This window comes from Psittacula echo (assembly GCF_963264785.1).
Source record: "Psittacula echo genome assembly, chromosome: 1".
NCBI classification, from domain to species: Eukaryota; Metazoa; Chordata; class Aves; order Psittaciformes; family Psittacidae; genus Psittacula; species Psittacula echo.
The window spans coordinates 66,941,972-66,965,112 of NC_137735.1; the positions used below are offsets into that span (position 1 = coordinate 66,941,972).

The window sequence follows — 23,141 nt, forward strand, 5'->3', positions numbered from 1 at the left end:
CCTCAAAGGTTCTGATGTTATTCCAGTATGGAAGTGGAGCTATAAATACACTGGAAAGGGCAGTTACATGGAAAAAAGCAAACATATTTGGGGACTGATTTACGGTATCAATTCAGGAGGGCAAACTCATGCTTACAACTCAGTCCATTAACAGACAACATAACTGTACATGATTTAGAGTCTGAGAGGGAAATTTATTGAAACTTTAAAAACATTAACACTGCTTTTAATTCTTACATACTGGTAAAGAGGCATTCTGTGAATATACACATACACATGGAGGATATGCCAAAAAAAGAGTCTGTGTCCAAGCACAGCCCTGCCATGACCCATCAGGACATTTTCTTTGCAAGTCTAAGCCTGTGTCTTTCACACAAACAGGATTTTTGCCATTAGGAACCAGACAACAGGCTATCCCAAATGTTATTTTTAATTAAAAAAAATATAAATATATAATTTTACCAACTTCCTGGCATTTAAAAAAAAACTGTCCGTAGCAGCAACAGTTCTTCAAGAAGTATCTTCAGTATCTGAAGGGGGCCTATAAGGATGGTGGGGAGGGACTATTCATCAGGGACTGTAGTGATAAGACAAGGGGTAATGGGTTCAAACTTAAACAGGGGAAGTTTAGATTGGATATAAGGAAGAAATTCTTTACTGTAAGGGTCATGAGGCACTGGAATGGGTTGCTCAGGGAAGTTGTGAATCCTCCATCCCTGGCAGTGTTCAAGGCCAAGCTGGAGAGAGTCTTGGGTGACATGGTTTAGTGTGAGGTGTTCCTGTCCATTGCAAGGGAGGTGGAACTTGATCTTAAGGTCCTTTCCAACCATAACTATTCTATGATTCTAAGAGGCTGTTAACCGCAAACAGATGAAAGTTAACAAGGTCACGTTAAGAGCCACATTCACAGATTCTAAAATCAACCTGAAGGTTTAGCTGTTAAAAAAAAATAAATAAATAAAAAAATCTGATAGCTGCAAAGGCCATTTGTATTTAAATACCACCTAACAGGCTAAATAAAGATTAAAGAAAGAGAATAAAAAACAAACACAGCATTTTGTCCCAGTGATACAAATGCCAAGAAGGAGGCCGGGTGCCCATGGGAAAGGGCTCCGCATAGATGACTCTTGGCATCACCTATTCCTCCTACGTGACTTAACAGCGTCTCCGCCGGCACCGGAGAGCCCCGGCGCACACCAGCACCGCCGCTGCCCTGTCACGAAATCTGCTCTCTCAGCAAATGCGCTCCATTTTCCTGCGAACTCACTGTCAGCTCCGCTACAGCCTCTGCCAACATATTTACTTCGGAGCAACAGTAGGCTGAACTTCAAGTAACAAAAACGCAACTCCTGCAACTCCCTCCTCCACCCCCCGCTCCTTCCCCCGATGCGGAGGACTCCAGTCGCAAGGGCAGAGCTCCTCAGTCCCAGCGAAGAGGGCTCCAGGGGCATCCCCGGCTCCCACCGGCTCCGGGCCGACAGCTCCGGCAGCTCTCCCGCCAGCAACGCCTTTGGGCCCGCCGCACCGAGCCCTCCCCTTCCATCGGGCACCAGCACCGGGACGGCAAGTGTTTACGTTTAAAAATACATATATACCGAGCCCGGATCCAAAGGGAAGACGGAAAAACTCCGCCTCCCCCCCCCCCCCGACTCCCTTGGAAAAGCGATAAAAGCAGGGCAGAAACATCTTGACCGCGCGGCGCCCCTTTTTTGAAGGGAAAAAAGGAGAAAGGGAGGGGGGAAGGAAAAGAAAATAATGGGCAACAAAAGTCAAATAAAAAGGGCTGGGAGCGCCGCGGGACGCCGCCGGCAACAGTCCCGGCTAAAGGGGAGGAGGCCGGGAGGGCGGCTCGTTCGCAGCGCCGCCGCCGGGCCCGGCCGTGAGGGACCGCGAAGGGAGGCCGGGCAGAGCCGGGCCGGGCGGGAGCGGGAAGCGAGCGGGGAGCCCCGCCGGGGGAGAAGCGGGGAAGAGGAGGGGGGGAGCGCGGACCGCGAGTAGCAGAGGGCACTCACATAGCGTTTCAACTTCTTCTCCGGTGGGGACTTTCGGAGCCAGCCCGAGCAGACCACCTCCCCGCCGCTCATGGCTGGGCCGTCTGCCCGCCGGGGCAGTCCTCGTCCTCCTTCTCCTCAGGCGGCAGCAGCACCCGGGCCGAGCCGAGACAGCCCCGAGACGCGGCAGCAGCACCGCACCCGCTCCGGCCTCCTAGGATTACGGGGCGAGGGAAGGGGACGGACAGGGGAGCGGTGTGGTGTGTCTCTCACGCACAACAACGAGCCGGAGCGGAGCGGCGAGCGGGGCTGAGGCGGGGAGGTCTCCCCGTCCTCCTTCTCCTTGTTGCCGCCGCCGAGTCACACGAACATCGGGAGAGACGACAAGGGCGGCCGCCGCCCCGCCGCAACTTCGGATCCGGCGTCCCAGGGCAGGATCCAGCCACCGCCCCGCGTCAGTGGCACCGCCCCCCACACCGCCGAGACCCTCCCGCTGGGGAAGGGCCGCGGGGGGCTTTTCCTCCCCTCCACTCGCCCCACGGCCGGGCAGAGAGGTCAGCGCCGGCCGCTGCGGCTCCGCGGGCGCCCTCCTCCCCCTGCGCCGGGAGGAGGGAATCGCCCGGCGCTTCTGCCTCTTTCGCCTGCACCTCCGAGAAGGGGGTGGGGGACGGCCGCAGCTGGGTCGCACCCCGCGGTCGGGGCCGAGTTCTCTCGCTCCCGGCGACCGTGGGAGGGGTTTACCCTGGTTTTCGCGACGTCGTGTCCACCCCCCTGTCCCCCAGCCTACTTTTTCCCACAGCACCTCCCCTCCCGCCCCCAACGTCGGCCCCGCGCCGCCCCGAGCAGAGCTGCCGCGGCGCGGCGGCTCCTCCTGAAACTCCGCCGGAGCCTTTTCAAACAACAAGGGCCGGGAGGGAGAAGGTAGGGAAGGGGAGGGAAGGGACGGCACCTCCCTGAGGGATCCTGGGAGCTGTAGTCGGCGGGCGGCGGGGACTGCGGCGGCGCGGCCGTCAAGGGGGGCGCGGGGCGGGGAGGGTTGAGGAGAGGAGGGGCCGGGCCGCGGCGCCGTGTGCTGGCGGAAGAGAAAGGGGCTGAGGGATAGACGCCGACCCGCGCCCAGCTGGCCTATCGTTTTTTGTTCGGTTCCCAGGGACAAGGAAGCGGGTGGTGGTTTGAATAACCGATATTAAAATCGCAGCTGAAATGGTGATTCTTTGAAACCCACCGCAAAACCGTTCTCTGCAGATGCTGGGGAAAGGAGGGGCACCAAAACCAACCCTAAAACCCTGTGAGAACTGCGTTAAAAGCAACTCGGCAGAAGTAAACTCTTGCTAGCCATCTGAAACTGCCTTAGCACTAAAAAGAATTACAAAGTCAGGATATGAGAGCGGAAAGGCGCAGTACCAGCGGCGGGCCGCCCTCCGTCCTTCCCGACCTAGACTCCGGGCTGGGGCTTGACGGCGATCCCCTGATGCAGAGGGTGCCATGAGGGGCGGCCTCTGACGGCGGGATGTATTCGTTAGGGTGGATGATCGAAAGGATTTTAAACCTCCTCTGGAACCACCAGCGCCCACCCCTCGTCCCGAACCCTTCCCCTCCACAGCACTGTTCCCTACAGAAAAAAACCTACTAAATAATAATAAAGTTTCGGCTGCTCGTGCCTGCTTATTGATCTGCGGTATTATTAAGTGGGGTGTCGGTGGGCTGCAAGCCTGGCCCCGGCTGCTCTTCCTGGGGAATAGCCGCCGGTGCCGGGGCGGCCCCGAGCTGGCCCCGCCGGTGGCGGCCGCACCTCACCCGAGCAAGGCAAGCGCCGCCTCGGGTCCGGCTGCCGGGAGGCGGCGGCGGGGATTCCTCTCAGCCGGCACCGCCGCTGGCACCCGGGGGTGTACGGCGGTGCCTTCCCTCACCCGTCTTTCCCCTCCTGGCTGAGGGCCGGGCGACGAGCCCCTCGAGGCAGGGCTTGCTGGTCAGTCTGCGAGCAGATAAATACCCAAACTCAAACAAAACAAAACAAAAGGAGAATGGTAAAGCAGGGCAATCCCAACCACTATTCAATTAAAAGGGAAAGACCCAACTCATTCAACGTCTCTGCTACTGCTGCTCTCTGCCTCTTCCACTATGCCAGAAATAAATCTCCAAATAAATTTTATTATTTTGGTTTTTACAGATTCACTGCAGGCTTCTGGCACGGGACCGTTGCGGTGGTTGTTAGCACCGGTGCTCTTCCACTGAAGAGAAATAGTCCCCCTAGTGTGCCGTTGTTGAAGGGAGCACCGTGGTGCTGTGATTCACCAAGGTATATAGCATTAAAAAGTTGCAAAGCAGCGGTTGCAGCGTCTTAACGAGGGCATTTGCAGAGATAACAGGGAAAAAAAATAAAGCTGAAAGCCTAAAGGTATTAAAATCAGTGCATCGATTCCACCATAAATCTTTTCATAATTACGACAGATAAAACACTATTAAGCACTAACAGAAAGATCATCAAATAAGGAGATATTTTGCCAAAAACGTTTAAAAAAAAGAAAAAAAAATGAATATTGGCCTTTATCAACATTAAAAGTGCACAAATTCTAGAATCCAAACCATTCTCACATACATTTCTGCACATCATTTCAGCTGCCTCAGTGGGTCTATTGAAAAGAGTAAAACAGTGTTTTGATGCCTGCAGTTCATAAGGATGAACTCAAATTGTACTGTTAGGTTTAGATTTCAAGCTGGGTTTCAGTATACCTCTTTTGTTTAAACCGCTAATGCTGTTGTTTAAGAATCTCAACATTTGAGATTATCCAAGTGTCAGAGAAGACCATAAAATTTTCCAGTTTCCTTTAGAAACCTGGGAACAATTTGATATCGTCAGAGCAAGAACATGTAGAATCAGTGTGAACTTACTAAAAATGCCATTGGCATTAGAGTGTTGTAGGATGATCCAATGGTTCATTTAAATCCTCCTAATTAACCCATGTCTTGAGGGCCAATCAAAGCAAGCCAGAGTCTTTTAGCTCAAGCAGAGTTTATGGAGGCACCAAACAAACAAATTATCTGGTCCAAAGACACAAAATTGTCCCTGAGGTCAAATTTAAAAACATTACATTTGTATTTTAAAACACGTTTAAAAACAGTGTTAGCTTGGAGTCTGGCACTGGTTTTCATATATTTGTTATGTGTTTGTCTGTCAATTCATTTTCTTGAAAATAGCTATCCAGAGACAAATTCTGTGTGTGGGTTTCATTTCTGCCATATAGCGATAAATCGTAGGTTAGGGAAAAGGAGTTAATGTCAAGAAAAGTGATTAATAATAAGTACTAAAACCTGCCTTTTAGACCATCCGTTGTTGTTGAGCCTAATCGCAAGCCCCCACACTGGACATAAAAATGATTTATTGGATTATTGAATTGAAGAAAATATAATTGAAGAAAATAAGAAGTATTTCCAAATGACAAGTTAGCATGTTGTCTGATGGACTGCTCCCCTTCTAGTTGTGGCAGTGGATTTGCTTTTCTTTTAGCAACCATTTGAGTTACCCATTCACACTTTCACTGACACTTTCACTAATCAGAAGAGGTCTGCATGTAGGTGTCCCTCTCTCCCCCTCTTCCCAAGTAAGTCCACAGCCATAAACCCACGAATATTAATGTCATAGTTCTCTGTGCATAACCAGCAATGCTCCACTGTTCATAATTTAGATACCCTGTATTAGGATAAACCAAAGCAATTAAGAACACTAATGAAATGCATAAGCAGCACAATATTTAGGTCTGACTCTTAACATCTGCATATTTAAAGCTGTGAAATTGTCTATGAAGAGATGCTAGTGGGCACAACTAGGAAAATCCTTAGCTCACTCAGCTAAATTAGGTTAGGGCATAATTTCATGAAATTAGGATAAAAGTCACCTTTGTCAATAATGAATGCTTTAGCTAGTTTGCCTGCTACAGTTTTGCTCTGGAAGTTTAAATAACATTAGGCATTTTGAAATTCTCCTGCAGTATGGCTTGTGCTTGAAGTACTGAGTACCCCCAGGGGCAGTCACTGCTTGCGGGACTACTGTAATCCTAAATCAGGACATGACCACCCTCTCCCCTCACTTTATTCTGGCAGGTTATTTCTGTGCAAGCATGCTGTTACTCAGGAAGCCCAGAGGATAAAGATCCTTTGAGTTCAATTAATTGCACTATGGAGGTCTTTTGTGTTTCTGTACAAAGACAATCCTAGAGGGAAGAGGATTTTCTGTGCCTTGCCAATGTATCAGCTGTGGCCTAAATAGCTGCAGAGGTCTCATTGTTCTCACTGGGAACAATCTCACTCTTTTGCTTTGCAAACAGTCAGTGTTCATAAAGAATTGCCACCTTATTTTTCAAACGATATTCCACTGCTTCAGACCATCTTTGGGGATTTTTTTACTGATAGCAAGGAAACAATCAATTACCCCCAGCAGTTTTGCAGCTAGTTGGGTTACTGAGGTTTCTTTCCCTTCCTGTTTTTAAAAAGGAGCTTGCTATTGGCAGCTGCTGGTGGCCAAGATCAGGATGTGCAGAGCAAAGCAGCTACAGAAGCTCAGAAGGGATCCATCCTGGCTGCCTGCTGCAACGAAACCACTTGAGACCCAGGTACTGCACCGTTGTCCATGTTGTGGTTTCTGAATCTCTCATAGCTAATGTGCCATTCAAAACAGTACCCATTTCATGATCGCATACCAGACCAACTATGCAGTACCTAAAATGCTGAATAAAATGCACTCTTACTGGCCAGGAGATACTGTGCCCTGCTATGTGATAACTACACACATGGTTACGGTGCTTGTGCCCACCTTCCAGCTCACTGTGCTGGTGTTCAGGCTCCTCTGACAGTGATTTTGTCTCAGCTACCACCTCCCTTCCACTAGCATGTGCAAGATGCCTTGATTGTTCCATTGACTTGGTGCTCTTTCACGAGTGTGTTCCAAAGTGTTTAAATGGCTTCTCCAAAATTTTGGAGTAGACTAGTTATAAATCTCACCAGATAAAGTAGGTCATGTGGAAACCCATTTGCCTCTGGTTTGCTTTTGCTTGCCAAGCCACCTTGACAAAGGAAACAGGAGCTGATAGAAGAGGAGATTAAATTCAAATGGGTTTGTTTTTAAAAATATAAATGACACTAATTTCTCATGCAAATAGCTTAGAAATTCTGGACTAGCATAATAAGACAGTGCTCGGTACAGCTCCCAACTTTGTATTACAGTATGAGAACCTTGGTGTTCCTCTGTAGCTTCACATTGCAGTCACAGTCAGCTTTGGCTCCTGGTAATAATCCGTAAACTCTTCTATGCCCTTTGCTTATACTTGCATACAAAATTTGTGCTTCATTATGACACAAAAGACTTAACACTCTAATAAATAACCTAATAAAAAATTATTTGATAAAAAAAATTTGCATGTCAAACTGTGTCCCAAAACATCTTTAGGTATTTATGCAACAATGAATCAGTACAGATAATTTTAAGCTTAAAAAAACCTGCATTTAGACATTTGTTTTCATCTCAGGTATTTCTCTTTTGATTTTGAAATTATTCCCAGGTAAATTTAATCTACAGAGTTATTTTAGTCAGTTCATAGATGACATTATCTACTGTTTCTTTCAGACTGCAGTTATTTATGTTATGTGGCAAAGAGGTTGAGGAAAGTAATAGTAAACAGACATAATTAAATGAGATGACTGTATGTCCACACACTTTAGGGTTGTTTACCAGGTTTTAAGCTATCTCTTGTCTCTTTTCTATTATTCCTTTTAATATTGATGTAGGCAAATAAAGGTATGTGTACACTGTAGAACTTGTACCAAAAAAGGACTGGTTTTTAGTTCTGCATTGGTGTAATACATTGAGATTTCCTTTGTGATTTTTGTGGAAAACTCTCATTCCCACTTCTAGAATGGAAATTCACTGGTAAATGTTTGTCCTCTGTCTTTTTGCCAGGGGATCAGTTGACTACTTTACTTCATGCAAGGGAATTTCCCTTTCCTTTCCACGTTAGGCAAGGAAGAAGGAGCAGGCTGACTGGTTGGCCAGCCATGCAGAAACATCCTCAGGTCCATGCTGTTCAAAAATTAATCAGCAAGATTTTCCCTTCATAAGGACAATACCTTTGCACCTAGCCTCATGCACTGAAAATGCATGGACATTTTTCCTATCATAGGAAGCATTTCACAAGTTAAGTAAAATGGAATGTTAATAGTTCAGACACATTTGGTTTGGTTTTGAATAGAAATAAGATTTGCTGTGTAGATGACCATGTTTTCCAGAAAAAAAGAAATGCACAGTCATATAAGAGACCAATACTCCAGTGCCATGCATAGTCAAGAAAGGATCACCCAAGCAGTTTGGTTTGAGCATGGTTTATCCTCCAAAAACACAAGGTGGAAGATGTGTTGAACACCTCCCAAAACTTAAATTTATTGCAATGTAGATCAGCGGGGAGCAAGTAAATGCAGCAAACATGAGCACATAGCTTTTATTTTACTGGAAGAATAAGAAATGCAAGCATTTTACAACAGTAATAATTTCTGCTGGAGTTAAAGGATGTTTCGGGGATAGTCTGAACACTTGCCTGCAGCCTCAGCCAAAGAGGAGTCCTACTTCATTAAGCCAATTAGCAGTGCAGTTATCTAGGCTGGGATTCATCTCCCTGTAGTCACCTACAGTGTGGTGGTTTGCATATGTGCTACTTATCTACACCTTCTTTGTAGTCACTGGCGACATATAGGCAACTAGGGCATATTTCATCTCTTCCAAAGGCAGATGTCTAAATTGATTAGGTGAATTGAGTTCTTGGAGTGCTTGTTTATCTCCATTGACTGCAAGAGTCTAGACAACTAGCTCAGAGGTAGACAGCCATGCTTGTGACATGTAAAGTTAAGATGAAACCTTAGCATGTGAGTGAGAAAAGCAACTATATTCTCAGATGTCAATGTCAGTCAAAAGTGGGGATTTTATTGATTTATTTGTTCTAGTTAAGTGGTTTTGAGAATTTTGAAAATCCTCAGCCTATATCAATAGCAGAGATAGGAGGTCAAGTGAAATTACAAATTGGATTAAAAGCTCAGAGAGACAGTCACTTTGTATTGAAGCAGGACAGTCTTGTCCAGGCAGAGCACACAGGAGCAACAGTCTTTCTGTAGTTTTTATAAAACCTTCAGTGTTTCAGCTTGAAACTTCCAGAGCCTGAAGCTGAAGATATTTAAATGTATTTCTACCATTAGTATTATTTTATTAATCTCTACCATAATATCTAAGATTATTATATCACACTCCTTTTGCTTCTTCCAGGTACAAACAAATATTTTAATTAAAAAAAAAATCAAAGATGGAGAAAAATATTTCTAAATTGCAGGTGGATAGATAGAATGTTCTACTTGTATTTAAAAGCAAAAAATTGAGTTCCTATCTCTATCTCTTCAGCTGCCATTGTCTCCTTGAGGATAACAATATCCCAGTTCACTTATTAGGCCATCACCTTGTCCACAAGGTCATCCAAGACAGTAAGAAATAAAACTGTTGCTTACTTGATCAGCCACACAACTCCAGTATTGGTATGTGAACAGTCACGGTGAACAATTCACTAGCAAGCCACAGTTTGCCAAAAACATGAAATAAACTGCTCACAGAAAAGTTATGATCAAGTGAAAGAGCTCCTTTTGACCCCAAAGTAAATATTTTCCACTTACTGATTCATCTGCCTCTACCGGAAAAGATTACATCATATTTTAAAGGATTTAATGACACCATTTTTTTCCTAGTATAAATCTTGTGGTCATCTGTAAGCTGTCTGTATTTATTGTGGAACCTCAGGGATTCCACATCATCTAGGATAACACAGGCGAGTTTACATCTATCCAGGTAACACAGCCACTGTAATCATAGAAATTGCCCCCACTTCACATTTGGTGGTTTGGAAGGACCAAGGTGCTTCTGACCTTGGCTTGCTTTCAACTCAGTGGACTTCTTAAACAGGCATGAACAGGAGTCCTCAAACACCTTATTAACCAATATTAAGGGATTCTCTTTAACCACCTTCTCAAAAATTCCTCAAAGGATGGACAGCTTTTCAGATGCTAAACAATCAGAAATCACTCTTTGATACTGAGACCTCAGTTCCCCCTCTAGATGCATTCTGGTGTCAACAAGATGTTCACATTCTTTCTGTAGATGCTTTCTCCATTCTTTATCTTTTCCACTTCTTTTCACTAGGCTCTTATGAAAGCCTCTTTTCACTTATCTCTTCAGTTGTTTTCTAATATGTTCCACAATCAACTTGTTGATGTTCTTACTTCCCTCATACTGCTTAACTAACTTTCATAACAACCCCACCACCTCCTCTGTCCAACATTACTCTTCTTGCAGTACCCTCTTCAGGGTGTGAGGCAAAGATCCACTCAGTGTTCCAGACAGCTGGATGGGTCAGACATCTGTGTTGTCTCACAACCCCATATACACTATGTTGTATTGACCATAAACATTTAAGACCAGCACTGCACTCTATCCAGTGCGTAACTTCACACACAGTGTGTCTGTTCATCTGACAAATCACTGACTTTCTTTTTCTTCAGAAAGTGCATTGCTGAAGAAAACTCACTGTTACACTTGTTGCATCTTAATATTTCTAATGTATTAATTTCCTAATTTCCTTCATAATACTTCTAATTGTGTAGATTTTCTATGTAAAGGCAGAACAAGGCTTTTCAGTAATGTAGACAAACTCAAGTTTTGCCTTTCCACAGACAAGGAAAAAGATGACTTAGACTGTCTTCATCCTCAGGAGTAGCAACCTCCAGTTTAGCAGGAGAGGTAGACTGCATGCCGAGAATGAGGATAGGTGGCTGTGGAGGCTCAATGGGAAGTTGCAGGAAGCCAGGAAACATTGCTGTGGGTTGGAAGGGACTCTCTCCCTCTCCCCTGGCTAACACCTTTTCATATCTCATTGGAGGGACTGAAACCCAAGGTAGAGGTTGAGGGAAACAAAACCGTGGTTCACAGATCAGGCCACCACCTTGTCCATAAAGTCTAGGTCATCCAGCACAATAATTAAAACTGTCACTTACTTGATCAGCCACACAATTCCAACACTGAGTGTTGGAGAGGGCGCATGGCAGGGTTCTCATGACCCTATCAAGGGGCCATGACTTGCCAGGAGTGTGAAATGAATGCAACACCTTGGCCCACTCTCCTCTGGAGAGGAAGAGAGAGGTTTCACTCCCCAGCTGTGAGAGAGGGGTGTTGTGAACTGTGGGAGGACAGTGGTAGGACAGTGGAGGGGCCAGGTATATAGCAGGGCTGGAGACAGGCGTACAAAAATGAAGTGCAATGACCCCACCTATCACCATCCTGTTGTTCCAAGCAACTGTGTGCACAGTCAGCTCACTCTCTGAAAACTATCTTGCCCCTCAAACTTTAACTTCTTTGAGCCTTTCCGTGAGAATAACATGGCTGTTATGACGTGTGTGTAACATCTGCTATTACATGTATGAAATATTACAGTTACCTAGTCTGTAATATCATGGTAACATAGCAGGAAGATCTGAGTCCACAACATTAAATTCTGTGCTAATCCTTGGCCTCCTACAGACAGCAAATTGGAAATAATCAAGCATTTTGATCAAAAAGGCAGTAGGTCAGAGACTTCTTTCTGCAGGCAGCTTGGGCAGAGAGGCAGAACAATTAGCACAAAATAAGCCCACAAGCTTTCAAACTTTTGGACAGCCACAGACTTCAAGAGAAAAGTAATATTTTTTTCTTTTCTTTCTTAATTTTTGGCAGTGAGACCACAACTTTTGCTCCACAGTACCAAGACTCTTCCAAGAAACGAACAGCTTCGGTGGGCCTTTCCCAACACTTGCAGTATCCCTTCCTGGTGCACCACAGGATGAAGGCACCTTGTCACATACAATAGTACCTTTTCTCTCTTCCTGGCCCAGCTGTTGGTGAGTTTACAGTAGTAAAAAATAAGGTGCTTAATCCCATTTGAGAAGTGCTCAACACATCTAACTGAGCAAAGCCAGACAGAGTAATAGTGATACTAAGCTAAAGTCTGTTCTGTTACACGCATGTGCAGGCTTGATAAAAGACTGATCTACAACCTAACCAAAGGTTAAAAATTACTTGAGATCACTTTGCATGATAAGGTGAGGAGTATTGCAACTTCAGTTGTATTGTATGACTTTGATCACTGTTATGTCTGTCAGTGATTATACATCTCTATCTCTGGAGAGGAATCAGGCTCTTTACTGCAAAATGGCAAAATTTTGGTTACTAAAGGTTTCACCTGCAAGAAGAGGTTGTTCTGTTCTGGGCATACAGTTAATCTTTCAGTGTAACACAGTATCTTAGTTCAATATAGCAGATTCTTCCCTTTGAAATGATCTAGCTTCTAGACTTAGAATTTTCTGGCTGAAAATTGAAAAGCATACAAACCGTGAATAGTTCATACTGGTTTAATGAATGTATAATTACAGGCTCCCATAAAACAGGTTTATGAAATGTGAACTGTTCCTGACTAGTAATGTCAAAGTTGTTGCAATAGCTTATTTCCATTAGTTGCAACATCCTCTAATCTTAATAAGAACACAACAACTTAAATATTTAACAAAACCAGAGCATGAAAGCATGAAAGAAACTGATTTAAGAGTATTGATACTAGTAGGGAACAGTGATTTTGCTTTAACTTTATTCTTTAGCAATCTGGATACACCATTCACAAAACCACACTGCATGCAAGTAAGGAAGATGTATTTACTATAGGGCAAGTGGATGATGTTGTTAGTCAATCAAAGACAAAGATGAGGTAAAAAAAAAACCACAACACAAAACAAAAGATTAAAGTAAGGATTGGGGAAAGTAAATAGGGCTGTAAGCTGAAGGAGAATGCAGAGCCTGTATTATTATTAAAAAAGACCCTTGGGGTCTTTTTTGTCTTAGATTGTAAATTTTTCAACATGAGGGGTGTCTTTCTGCGCTGTGTAAAGATCTAACTCCAGGACTTCTCAGGCTTTAAAGCCAGTTTCATTCTCCTGTCCCAGGGAGACAGGAGAGGTGTTAGCATAAAGGGCCTTGGGGCAGAGTCCTGGAAGCTCGTATGTGCTGCACCTCCTGGCAGACACAGCACTGGGGGATGGTGTCAGAGACTCTTCTGCTTCGACCCTTTCTGGCTCACAGCAGGAATTTAATATGTCAGCAGTGCTCATTATGGTGTTACAGACGTGGTAGAGGGAAAACAACGCCACAAAAACATGTCTGTTTTGCATCCAGATCAACCTCTCGCCATAAGCAACTGCCAAGTTTTCCCATGCCTGTTCTCACACTGCCTGTGTTTGTCCAGCTCAGTAGAGAGTCGTTGTTGCTACAAGCATGCAAACAATAATCAATAACAATGTGGCCTCTGATTTTCAAATGCTTAGAATAGCACTGCTTTTGGGAAAAACCTCAGCCAACATGTAAAAATAAGATCCAGTGCTAAGGGTCAGCTTTGTTGACTTTGAGATTGTTGTTGAATCTTGTATTTGACCTTTCCAAACCTAATTAAAGATTTACTCTAGCACAGAGATACATTCTGCTGTGTCACACTTCTCCAGATGGGCAGACTTTGACTCATATAAGGTGAGCTATTTTGGGGGAGCACAGTGTGCCCTGCAGGACTGGGGCACTATGTGCATACAAACAGCCAGCACACGGGCCCAGTCATACCAGTGGCAGATGCTAACTTGTGCCAGCTTTACATTTGCATAAGCAACTGAAAGAGATACCCTTGCAAATATACATCTCTGTTCCACTTAACACACTCTGAAAAGCCCAGATTCAAAGGGACATTATGATTATGAAGCTAAAACCTCAACTATAAATTGAGTGCAACTATAAATCTGCTTTTACATGATCATACATCTGCACTGCTGTTTCCACAAAGCCCCTGCCAAAATCGCAATAGGAATGCCCTGCAACTTGCTGAAGCTAGTGGGAGTTGAAGTAATTTTGAAACTGTATTAAACTGAGGGAGGAAAGTGTGCGACATGTTCTTCAAAGCTGCATAAAAAGAAAGTTTAAGTTTAAATAAGAGACCATATCATAGTACAAAGTTAGCATTTGGTCTAAACAAGCTGTAACTCAGCTTTTAAAAAATGCAATTTCCTCAGTTTCTTTGAGGAAAACCAGCAAAACAGGAAACATGCTGCATTTGCTGTTTCCTAGTCAAAGTGCCTAGACAGCACCAGAGATGGGGAAGTGAAATTGCTTGGGGTAGATGGATCATACATTAAAAATATTATAGAACGTGGTTGAAATATGCTAGTTATTCATCCACTTAGACTCCTGTTTGTTGCATGGTGTACCTGAGTCTAATTTGAGGATTTAGACAGGCTCTGTGTGGTAGCAGGCCTCGTCCTAGTGCTTTTTATGGGGATGCATTTCATCCCGGTTGCATAACTGTCAACAGCTGCAGTCATAATAAATGTTGTATATGACAGTTGTTAAAGGAATGTGTCTCTCGTGCTGCGATGTAACTGACATGGAAAAGGTGGAAAGCACAGTAAATGGGAAGCCGCAAGTAACCATGCAATGCTTCAGTCAGTATATATATCTTTCCTATGTGAGGTGAAAATGTTTTTCTCTTCAAGCCAGCATATATACGCTGACAGGAATTCAGTTTAAACAGGAGATGCCATTGGTAAGAGGCCACAGACGTGAACACAGGCTCGCCCCTTGTTGTGATCTAGCTCATTGGAATTTGTGACCTTCAGCTCCAGAAACTTGGGCTTGGTAAGATAAGAAGAGCAGCTCTCCTAGCTTACCCATAGATAGGGGACTGATAAACACTAAGTAGTGTGGCATGCCTTTCTGCAGAGCACAGGGCTACGCATACACATGATACAATCACAGTGCAGCTTCTTACGCTGGTAGTTTTCCTAAACCATCATCAACCCAGGCAGACCTCCCATATCAGAGAAGGTCTGCATGTCACAGGAATCAGCAACATAGCTTTGGCAAACTACACAAAACAACATCAGCAGCTTTCTAAGACAGCCAGAAAAGCGGACACCACTTTGATTTATAATTCACCATAATTGTGTGGAACACCACCAAGGTGCATGTGTGAGTATATCCATAACTATATTCCAGTAATCTTCCAGACCATTACAGAAGGAGCTTTGCCTTGCATAACCCCCTGGGCTTAAAAGCATTTTCAGTATCCGCAGATATAATGAGCTTAGATGACTAAAATAATCAATACTCTTTATTTATGTTTTTCTCATACACTGAAGCAATTAATAAAGGTTTGCGAAGCTTTTGTGGGCGTATTGTTACAGACATCAAGACCTGCTACTGCTGATGCAGCAGTGCAACTTGTGAGAGGGGAGGTAAATCCCCCTGTAATGATGTTTCCTTGGTGGTGGTGAATATACCATAGAGTAATCAAAATTGTAAGTGTGCACAATACCAAATGATACTGAAACAAGCACATGCTAGTACTATTGCAGCACGTAGTACTAAGAGTGGTAGCTTTATGCATTGTACTGCATTGCTTTTTAGCATTTATAGATCCTTCTGTACAGAAGTAAGGCAGTGGCAACTACTTAGCCTCTACGCTCATGCAGGGTAAATAGAGGTCATGCTGCCTTTGCATACGAATTTCAGGACTACTCCCTCTGCCCCATGGCATGCCCTGCACCCTGGGGTCTACAGTGGCATATAGGACCTAGGAGGCAAGTTGATGATAGAAGCTGACCTGTGACTCAGAGCTGTCTTCTGCAGAGGCTGTGGATGCCTGGAAGTGCTCTAAGGCAGCTTTGCTTATACTAACTTTGAGTTGCATTGAGTCTTTTTCTTTCCCAGAAAGAATATCTTTCATCACAAGGTGAAGTTTTCAGGCTGGATCCATCAAACCCAGTGAGAACAGGAAGCAAAAGCAGACAGTCCCTCACACGGCCTTTGAATCCCACTCATCCCGTGTCATGCTAGTTGTACTCTGAGCCTCAACACCGCCATAGTAGCTTTTGATTTAGTATCATGACAGAATAAGGTATCTGTCATCACTAATCTTCCCAAACAGTAATCAAAGTCTGAAGTGCTCCTCAAGGTTATCTCATTACCTATAATCTTTCTCTAAAGAGAGCAGTAAGCTGTATCACATGCCATATAATAAGTTGTTCATGGTATGTTACAGACTGCTTATGGACTGAAGCTCATAGCAACTTCCAGTTGCATCAACTCTTTTTCTTGACAAGAAAGAACATCTTTGCTTTGGATGGATGAATGAATTACTTATTAGCAGAGTGAATGGTAACACTGTCTAGTTCTCTTCACGTAAAAATTAACACTGTATCAGACACTGATTCACAGCAGAAGGCATAAAAACAAATTCCCTTATTACCACTAATTGCACACACTTTGGCAATGCATTTACACACAGGGCAAACCCCTGCTGGTGAGTGCTTCACAAGCGACAGTTCAAATTTGGGGAAAATGACAGAGGAGAAACATCTTTTTGAGGAATTGGACAGCAAAACTGCACTCTGAGCTCTGGAGTGAATAAAACATTCAGTTGCACCTTCCCTTAGCTCTAGGTACCTTCTCTACTTGCAATGGAGAAGGAATAGGAACAATCACCCGACCCAACCTCCACTAAAGCAGCTGTCTCCACTCACAGGCAAAATTTTACCTTGTGTTACACTGATGCAGTGGCATCCACTTGGACTGACTATCTAGATTCGCTATTTAGACTTCTGTGATTTGTCATCATTTGAACTGCAGGTAGCCCAGTGATGCCTTAGTTAGAGATGTGACAAGGCTTCTAGGCATAGGAATAATGCAAACAGCAGTAACACCTGCTGGACCAAAGTAGCATTTGGTTCTGGCTGTGCAAATTACATATATTTCATATTTTAGCCCCACCTCATAACTGCATTGGCTTGCTAACAATGTGCAGGTTGTTTGTGTATACAGTGGTTTCCATCATCCAGCTCCTACTGCACAGCTTTATTGCATCCCAAATCTGTGTGAGCACAAGGCTGTGTTGACACTCAGGGCTGCAGAGGAGCCATATCATGCTCTGACTGGTCCCTGGCTGAGAGACCAGAGCAATGGATGGGATGTACCTGTTAGTGCATCTGCCTTGAACGAACTGTATCCGTAAGTGTTGTATCCATGAAATAGATGCATTGCTCTCTGATCAGATGGGTTGGCTCTTTTTCTTTCATTCAGGTCATTGTTTTTTTTTTTTTATGTGAAAGAAATCAGGATCAGGATTTCTGGAATTGACTTAAAATAGCAAAAATCCAACCTAATATGAATTTTCCAATGATAATCACATCATTAATGAATAAGCACTTCTATACCATTTTGGAAAACAGCCACCATTAGGAAGTCTGCTTTCTTCAGAAGGAAGACTATTCACTAGCAAATAAAAGGTCAAAGGCAATTGTTTTGTCTAAATGATCATGACTATTTCTTTTGACAAGCACTGTAACAATTTCTGGCATGGTCCTTGAACTGAATGAAAACCTAGCTTGAATAGACTTTATCATTGAATGTTTGGAGTGTAGTTTTCCATCCTGACTTTTATTTTAGATCAGTATTGGAAAAAATAATGCTGTCTTGTTTCTTACTGAAACGTACCAGCCAGTATCTCAGAGCTTCACAGTTCCTTTCTTTTCCTGTTACTGTCTGGAGAAAGCTTTGGAAGAGCTGGAGAGTCTTTTTCAGCTCCCTCTAACAAAGAAATTCCTTTAGCTTAGTACAACAGTGCAAAGTAATTAGCAAGTGTTCCAAATGGAAGATCATTTGAAACTGTCTCAGACCATCTGTACTAGAGACCTTACTGGCAGCAATAGGAATTTCATTAATTATATGTATTTAAAACACACAATTGTAGAAGTAGCAATCCCTTCTAAAGCCCTACCTGACATTTTTCTGCTACTAACATTACCTACTTCTTAACTAAAAAATCCCATAGTGGTAAGCTTTGTATGAGCTTTTTAGCTACATTCTCCCCATGGAAATTTACTGAAATACAATGGACCATCTCCCCATTCAACCTGGGGGACCCGAGCAGATCAGACTATCTCCTACATCCAAACTAACTTGAAGCCCATCAGCATTTATGCAGAGCAGCCCCAGGCCTGCCCCATATAACACTGCACTCTTGCATGTTTCAGTAAGCAAAAAAGGATGTAGGAGATCACGGAAAAACAGACTGTTTTCAGCATTTGACTCTTCTGTGCACGAGAACAAGTGATGGTGGTGATAAGCAGTTTTGTTGCAAAGAAAATCTGCAGAAAATGCTATAATAACAATAATAATAACAAAAACAATAGTATTTTTTTATAGTCAAAAAACCCTGAGATTCTGCAGTTTGATCATAAAACTGTCAGCTGCAGCTTTCCCAGAGTTTTTCCGTTTCTCATTAGCTGTTTATACATGGATGCTTTGCTATAAAATCTATGGGAGGAATTTTCAGTGACTTGTACATTAGATGAAACCTGGAGCAGGCTCATCAACAATGTGTCATGTGAGACCTGTCCTTTGGGGTATGGTAAGCTTTTTGACTCCTATTTCTTGATATGAGTTGGGATGAGGCAGTAGGAAGGAAGTCCCTTCCTCTGCTGTAGGAAGAGCTGCAAAGCAACCAACTACTTTGCCATTTGCTTCCCACCCCCCTTTTCCTGCTCAGCATCCCCCATCCCTGCAAAGGTGTACCTAACAACAATAAACAGAAACTCCTTCACAGAAAACCCTGTGAAATTCTATGAAGCAGGCCAAAGTCTTAGAGGACAGAAAAAAACAAGGACAGAATAAAAAACAGATGGGAGTGCAGTTAACTGAGAAGAACATGGTTCTGATATGGGAAGGCAGCCTTGATAAATTTTTGATCGAACATACCTGTACTTTCAATAGAATACAAAGTTAGGGTGTGAACCCTAAGGCAGTATGTTCATATGGGAACATCTTTAGCTTAGGCAGTTCCCAAAGGCTAAACATGCTGACCCCTGATAATCCTTTGCAGTTGCTTCTGCACTTCTGGTGTTATTGCCTGTAAAAATAGTTCGTAATAATGTATTTGGTAACTTTATTTTCCATTAAGAAAACAATAAATCATATCATGGGTTTCTGAATTCACATGCATTAGGGAAGGAATGACTTCTGGGACAGGATTATTTTCTATTTCTTTCCCTGCACATGCAAGTCTGGCTGGTTTCAATAATGAGTGTGGAGCTGAAAAACTGTTTGTTGCCTAATCTCATACTTCTGTGTTCTTACATAGCCCATGCTTCATGTCACCATGGGGACATCTGAGACCCCCAGCTTCCACTCTTCTCTGAGATTTCCTAGTTGCAGACAAAAGTTTGGAAAGATGAATCCTAGGTCCCATACGAATCTACAATTGATCATTCAGTCTGATGATTTTGAAATACTTTAAGTTAGAAAAACTACTTTCCCATCAATTTCTTTGCCTCCTTTTTCATAATAGAGAGGAAAGGAGGCATTGGAGGAAAGCACAGACTGAACTTTTATTTTACTTCTATGTGAGCCATGCAAGGGGAAATTCCGATATCTTAGACTCCCTCCTCATTGCCCTCATGCACAGAAAGGCTAGGCTCTGTTTGGCTCCAAAGGCAGAACCAATCATGGTAACAATTTACTGAAAAACATGATGAAATGGGATCCTTAAAGCTGACAGTCCCTGGTGTTCAGAATTCATTAAAATATATTTTAGTTCATGCAACATAGACTGTTCTCCCTTCCTCAAGAATACAAAAATAAGAGGAGGCTGCTTTCCGTCAGCCAGAGCAAAAGATACTTTATGCCTTTGGACCTTAGTTCCATGCACCAGCATATTCCAGATTCTGGTTTTTGGCCCTTGTTACATGAACTCTTTATTGCTTGGGTTAATCTACTGGCTGGATTAAATTCTTGTTTTTAAATCTGAGAGCAAAATGGACAAAGAGAAATCCAAGAAGAAATTGAGCAAAACATGACACAGAGGTGAAATCTTGTTTTCCACATATAGGGCCAAATGTGAAGTCAGTGGAGTAGCTTTGAATGTACAGTGGTGGAGCTGAAGGCAGGATTTGGCCTTTGAAGTCGTGGATTGCTAGATTTGGAAGAGAATGCTGGTTGCTCCATTGCAGCTTGGCTCTGACAAAATATGACTTCTGGACACAGTCCCAACAGGAGAGGAATTATTTCAAACAATAATTGTTTTGTTTGCATAGCATAAGATTTCACTCAGTTCTAAATGCATCTTTTAAATTAAATTTCCCTTGAAAAACAATGATTTAAGGAACAAAGTGGTTAGTTAAACTGAGGGTATTCCTGGTGAAAACTAGATCTTGGGGTGGGGTCTATTGGAAGCCCAAACCACTGCTTAGTTTTTGCCATGACCACAAGAATAGGATGTTCAATCTCAAGCCGGGAGTAAGTCTGCCTCATGGTTTCCTCTGCCTTTCCTGTAACAAGACAAAAAATTCACAGAGACCAATGGGACAGGGTTTGTGTTTTTTTCTCTCTCGCTCCCCACTCAGTAAGGACAGGCAAACCATGGCTTTCAAAACACTTTGTCTGTGGACCACACACAGCCTGAGGTTAACACTATTACTGCTCCTTTGTCAGGCCTTTTTTGTCTGCTCTGCCAAATGAATTGCTTGTTTCTTTATTAAATAGATTTTTTTTCCAGTAGCTGTCTCCCTTAACCTCAAAATAACCCCCTTCCCTAGGAAAAAAGTATCAGCTGTGTACTCTTGTCCCCTTGGTGAAATGACAGAGACAACATTTTGCCAAAGGATGTTATGGAGTGTTCTCTGAACCTCTTACAGAAAAAGAAAAGCAAACATAAACATATTTTTCCTCTCACTTTGGGGCTAAAGAGTAAGTATATGGTACTCAGGTTGAACTCTGATTACTCCAGCTTCTTTAGCTAATTTCAAAGACAACTGACCCTTCAGCAAGTAAAACTGAACTTAAAAAGAGACTTTTTAACAAATTATTAATTTCCTCTTAAATTAATATCTGTCTATGAGAGACAAGAAACTCTATCTAGAAAGCCTTTCTGCTTTCTGGGATTTTTGAAGGAATGAGCAGGATGATTATCTAAAAGAAAAATTTCTGCCTATATGTTCAGAGTGGCTATCACTTAATGAATCTTCAGTCATTGTCAGCATTTCAAAGACTTCAGAAGGTTCCCTAAAAATATCATCAGGACTATCATAATCTTCCCTCATTCAGTTTTCAGTTCACAGCTCTTATACTGACTCTTCTCATTTTCGTAGGGCTATGAAAAGAAGTTCTGGATCCAGGAACCCAACTTTCTCCTTTTGTTCTCTGTACAGTACACTTCCTTGTGGTGCAATCTTTTTTACCCTTCCCTTTGTCATCTTCTTTTCTCTTACCCGTTTTGATTTCCAAATTGCATATTAACCTCTCACTTGTTCACCTGCTTGTTCCCTATTTGATTTCATCTTCACTCTCTGCTATTTGCCCTCATGGTTAGCCAGTGCCTAATGTTCTGCCTCCACATAGAATCATAGAATAGTTAGGGCTGGAAAGGACCTTAAGATCATCCAGTCCCAACCCCCCTGCCATGGGCAGGGATGCCTCATCCTAGACCATGTTGCCCAAGATTTTGTTTAACCTGGCCTTGAACATCAGGTAGCATTCCTGGCTGTGCTGTGCCATCTGCTTAGGGAATCCCATTTGCTGTCACACTGGGAAGACAGCACCCTCCAGAATGATGTGGTATGGCTCAGTGTGAACCCCAGGGCTGCTGGACCCCAGGTATTGCCCATTCTCCATCTCTATGCTTAGTAGCTCTACCCGGAAGGACTGGACTAACAAATGCACTGTCATGATCTAGTCAGATCAAGATCTGATTTTAATCTTGCATTGACTGGCAGGTGACAGCTAAATCTGTCCTTCCAGACTCACTCAAGGATGTGGGAAATATTTTCATTTCTTCCATCTGGGATTGGTACTATATGAAAAAGATAATTTCCTATTTTTCAGAGGCTATGGAAGCATGATGGTTTCCCAAGAAAGGCTGTTTCTGCAGTGGTTTCTCTAGGTTTCTTGTTGTCCCCTTTAGGCACTGGAAGCTGCTCTTTGGTCTGCCTGGAGGTTTCTCCTCTCCAGACTGAACAAGCCCAACTCTTTCAGCCTGTCTTCACAGGAGAGATGCTCCAGTTCTCTGATCATCTTCGTGACCTCCTCTGGACTTACTCTAACAGGTCCACATCCTTCCTATGCTGGGGCCTCAGAGCTGAATGCAATTCAAAATTCAAAGTATACATCAGTGTGCATACTGACTCAAAGTATACATCATTCCAGATGAGATCTATAAACCTCAATATAATACATACAATTAAACAGTAAACCTCAATATAATACATACAATAAAGCTGTTAGAAACTGCCATTTATGTTTTGCATTGGTATGTGGCAGTGCACTATTTTAAAATCAATTTTCCAGAGAAATAATGAACAGGAAAATGTGGTTTTGTACTGTTAAAGTTTCCCAAGACAGTGGTCAAATCAACTGGCTATCACATTGAGAGAATGACTCTACCTCAAGTAGCATCCAGCAGAAGAGTATCTAAAAGAATTGTCCCTTCTCTCCATTGATGGAATACACGTTGATGAAGGCAAGGCACCTTACACACTGGCGTCCAGAAACTGCCTTTTTCTTCCTCCCTCCCCGCCACCCCCCAGAACAAAGGAAAAAAAACAATAAAGCAAACTCTCAAGAAGAAAATAATCTATGTATGTCACTGTGAGACAAACACGTGGCAAATTATACTCTGGAAAGCAAAAAGAAAGGCTGCTGGCTATGTTAAGACAGTGCTGAACCAAACATGTGGGGAAGGAAAATCACAGGGAAGGAAAATGTAGTGACATCTGCACCAAAGTATGGACTGATCTGAACTTGTGCAAGTAATTAATGTAATAATATGCAATATTAAGTTTCTGTATGAGGAAAGCTTATATTTATTGATGTTATATGTAGAGATGTAAAACAGAAGAGTTGTATGGAATAGTGGGAGTTTCTTCTTTTCGATTAGGAGCTATGCAGAGGACCACCACAAGAACAAGAGAAAAAGGAAAAAAAGAGCTTGCTTTTATCACACTTGAACTGGAAATCAC

At 43.2% G+C, this 23,141-nt stretch overlaps 2 protein-coding genes across 10 annotated transcripts in view; one reads left to right on the top strand and one right to left on the bottom strand.

Moving 5' to 3' along the window:
• Window positions 1-2,608, bottom strand: part of GAB1 (GRB2 associated binding protein 1) — a 99,269-nt gene extending 96,661 nt beyond the window's left edge. For 3 of the 9 annotated variants that reach the window (XM_080619258.1, XM_080619259.1, XM_080619256.1), the window contains exon 1: window positions 2,013-2,585. In XM_080619258.1, the coding sequence (XP_080475384.1) occupies window positions 2,013-2,084 (72 nt within the window). In that variant the 5' untranslated portion in view covers window positions 2,085-2,585. Of the gene's footprint in view, window positions 1-2,012 lie in introns of all 9 variants that reach the window. The other 6 variants (XR_013956998.1, XM_080619255.1, XM_080619261.1 and 3 more) reach the window with 5 other exon arrangements.
• LOC308232815 (uncharacterized protein) lies at window positions 2,083-22,183 on the top strand (the record flags this gene model as incomplete). Its single annotated transcript, XM_080638954.1, has 6 exons — window positions 2,083-2,251; window positions 2,306-2,912; window positions 4,162-4,290; window positions 6,483-6,601; window positions 11,782-11,945; window positions 22,088-22,183. The coding sequence occupies 4 exons, from the start codon at window positions 2,083-2,085 to the stop codon at window positions 6,592-6,594; spliced, it is 1,017 nt and encodes a 338-aa protein (XP_080495080.1). The 3' UTR covers window positions 6,595-6,601; window positions 11,782-11,945; window positions 22,088-22,183.
• Window positions 22,184-23,141: the final 958 nt, after the last annotated feature.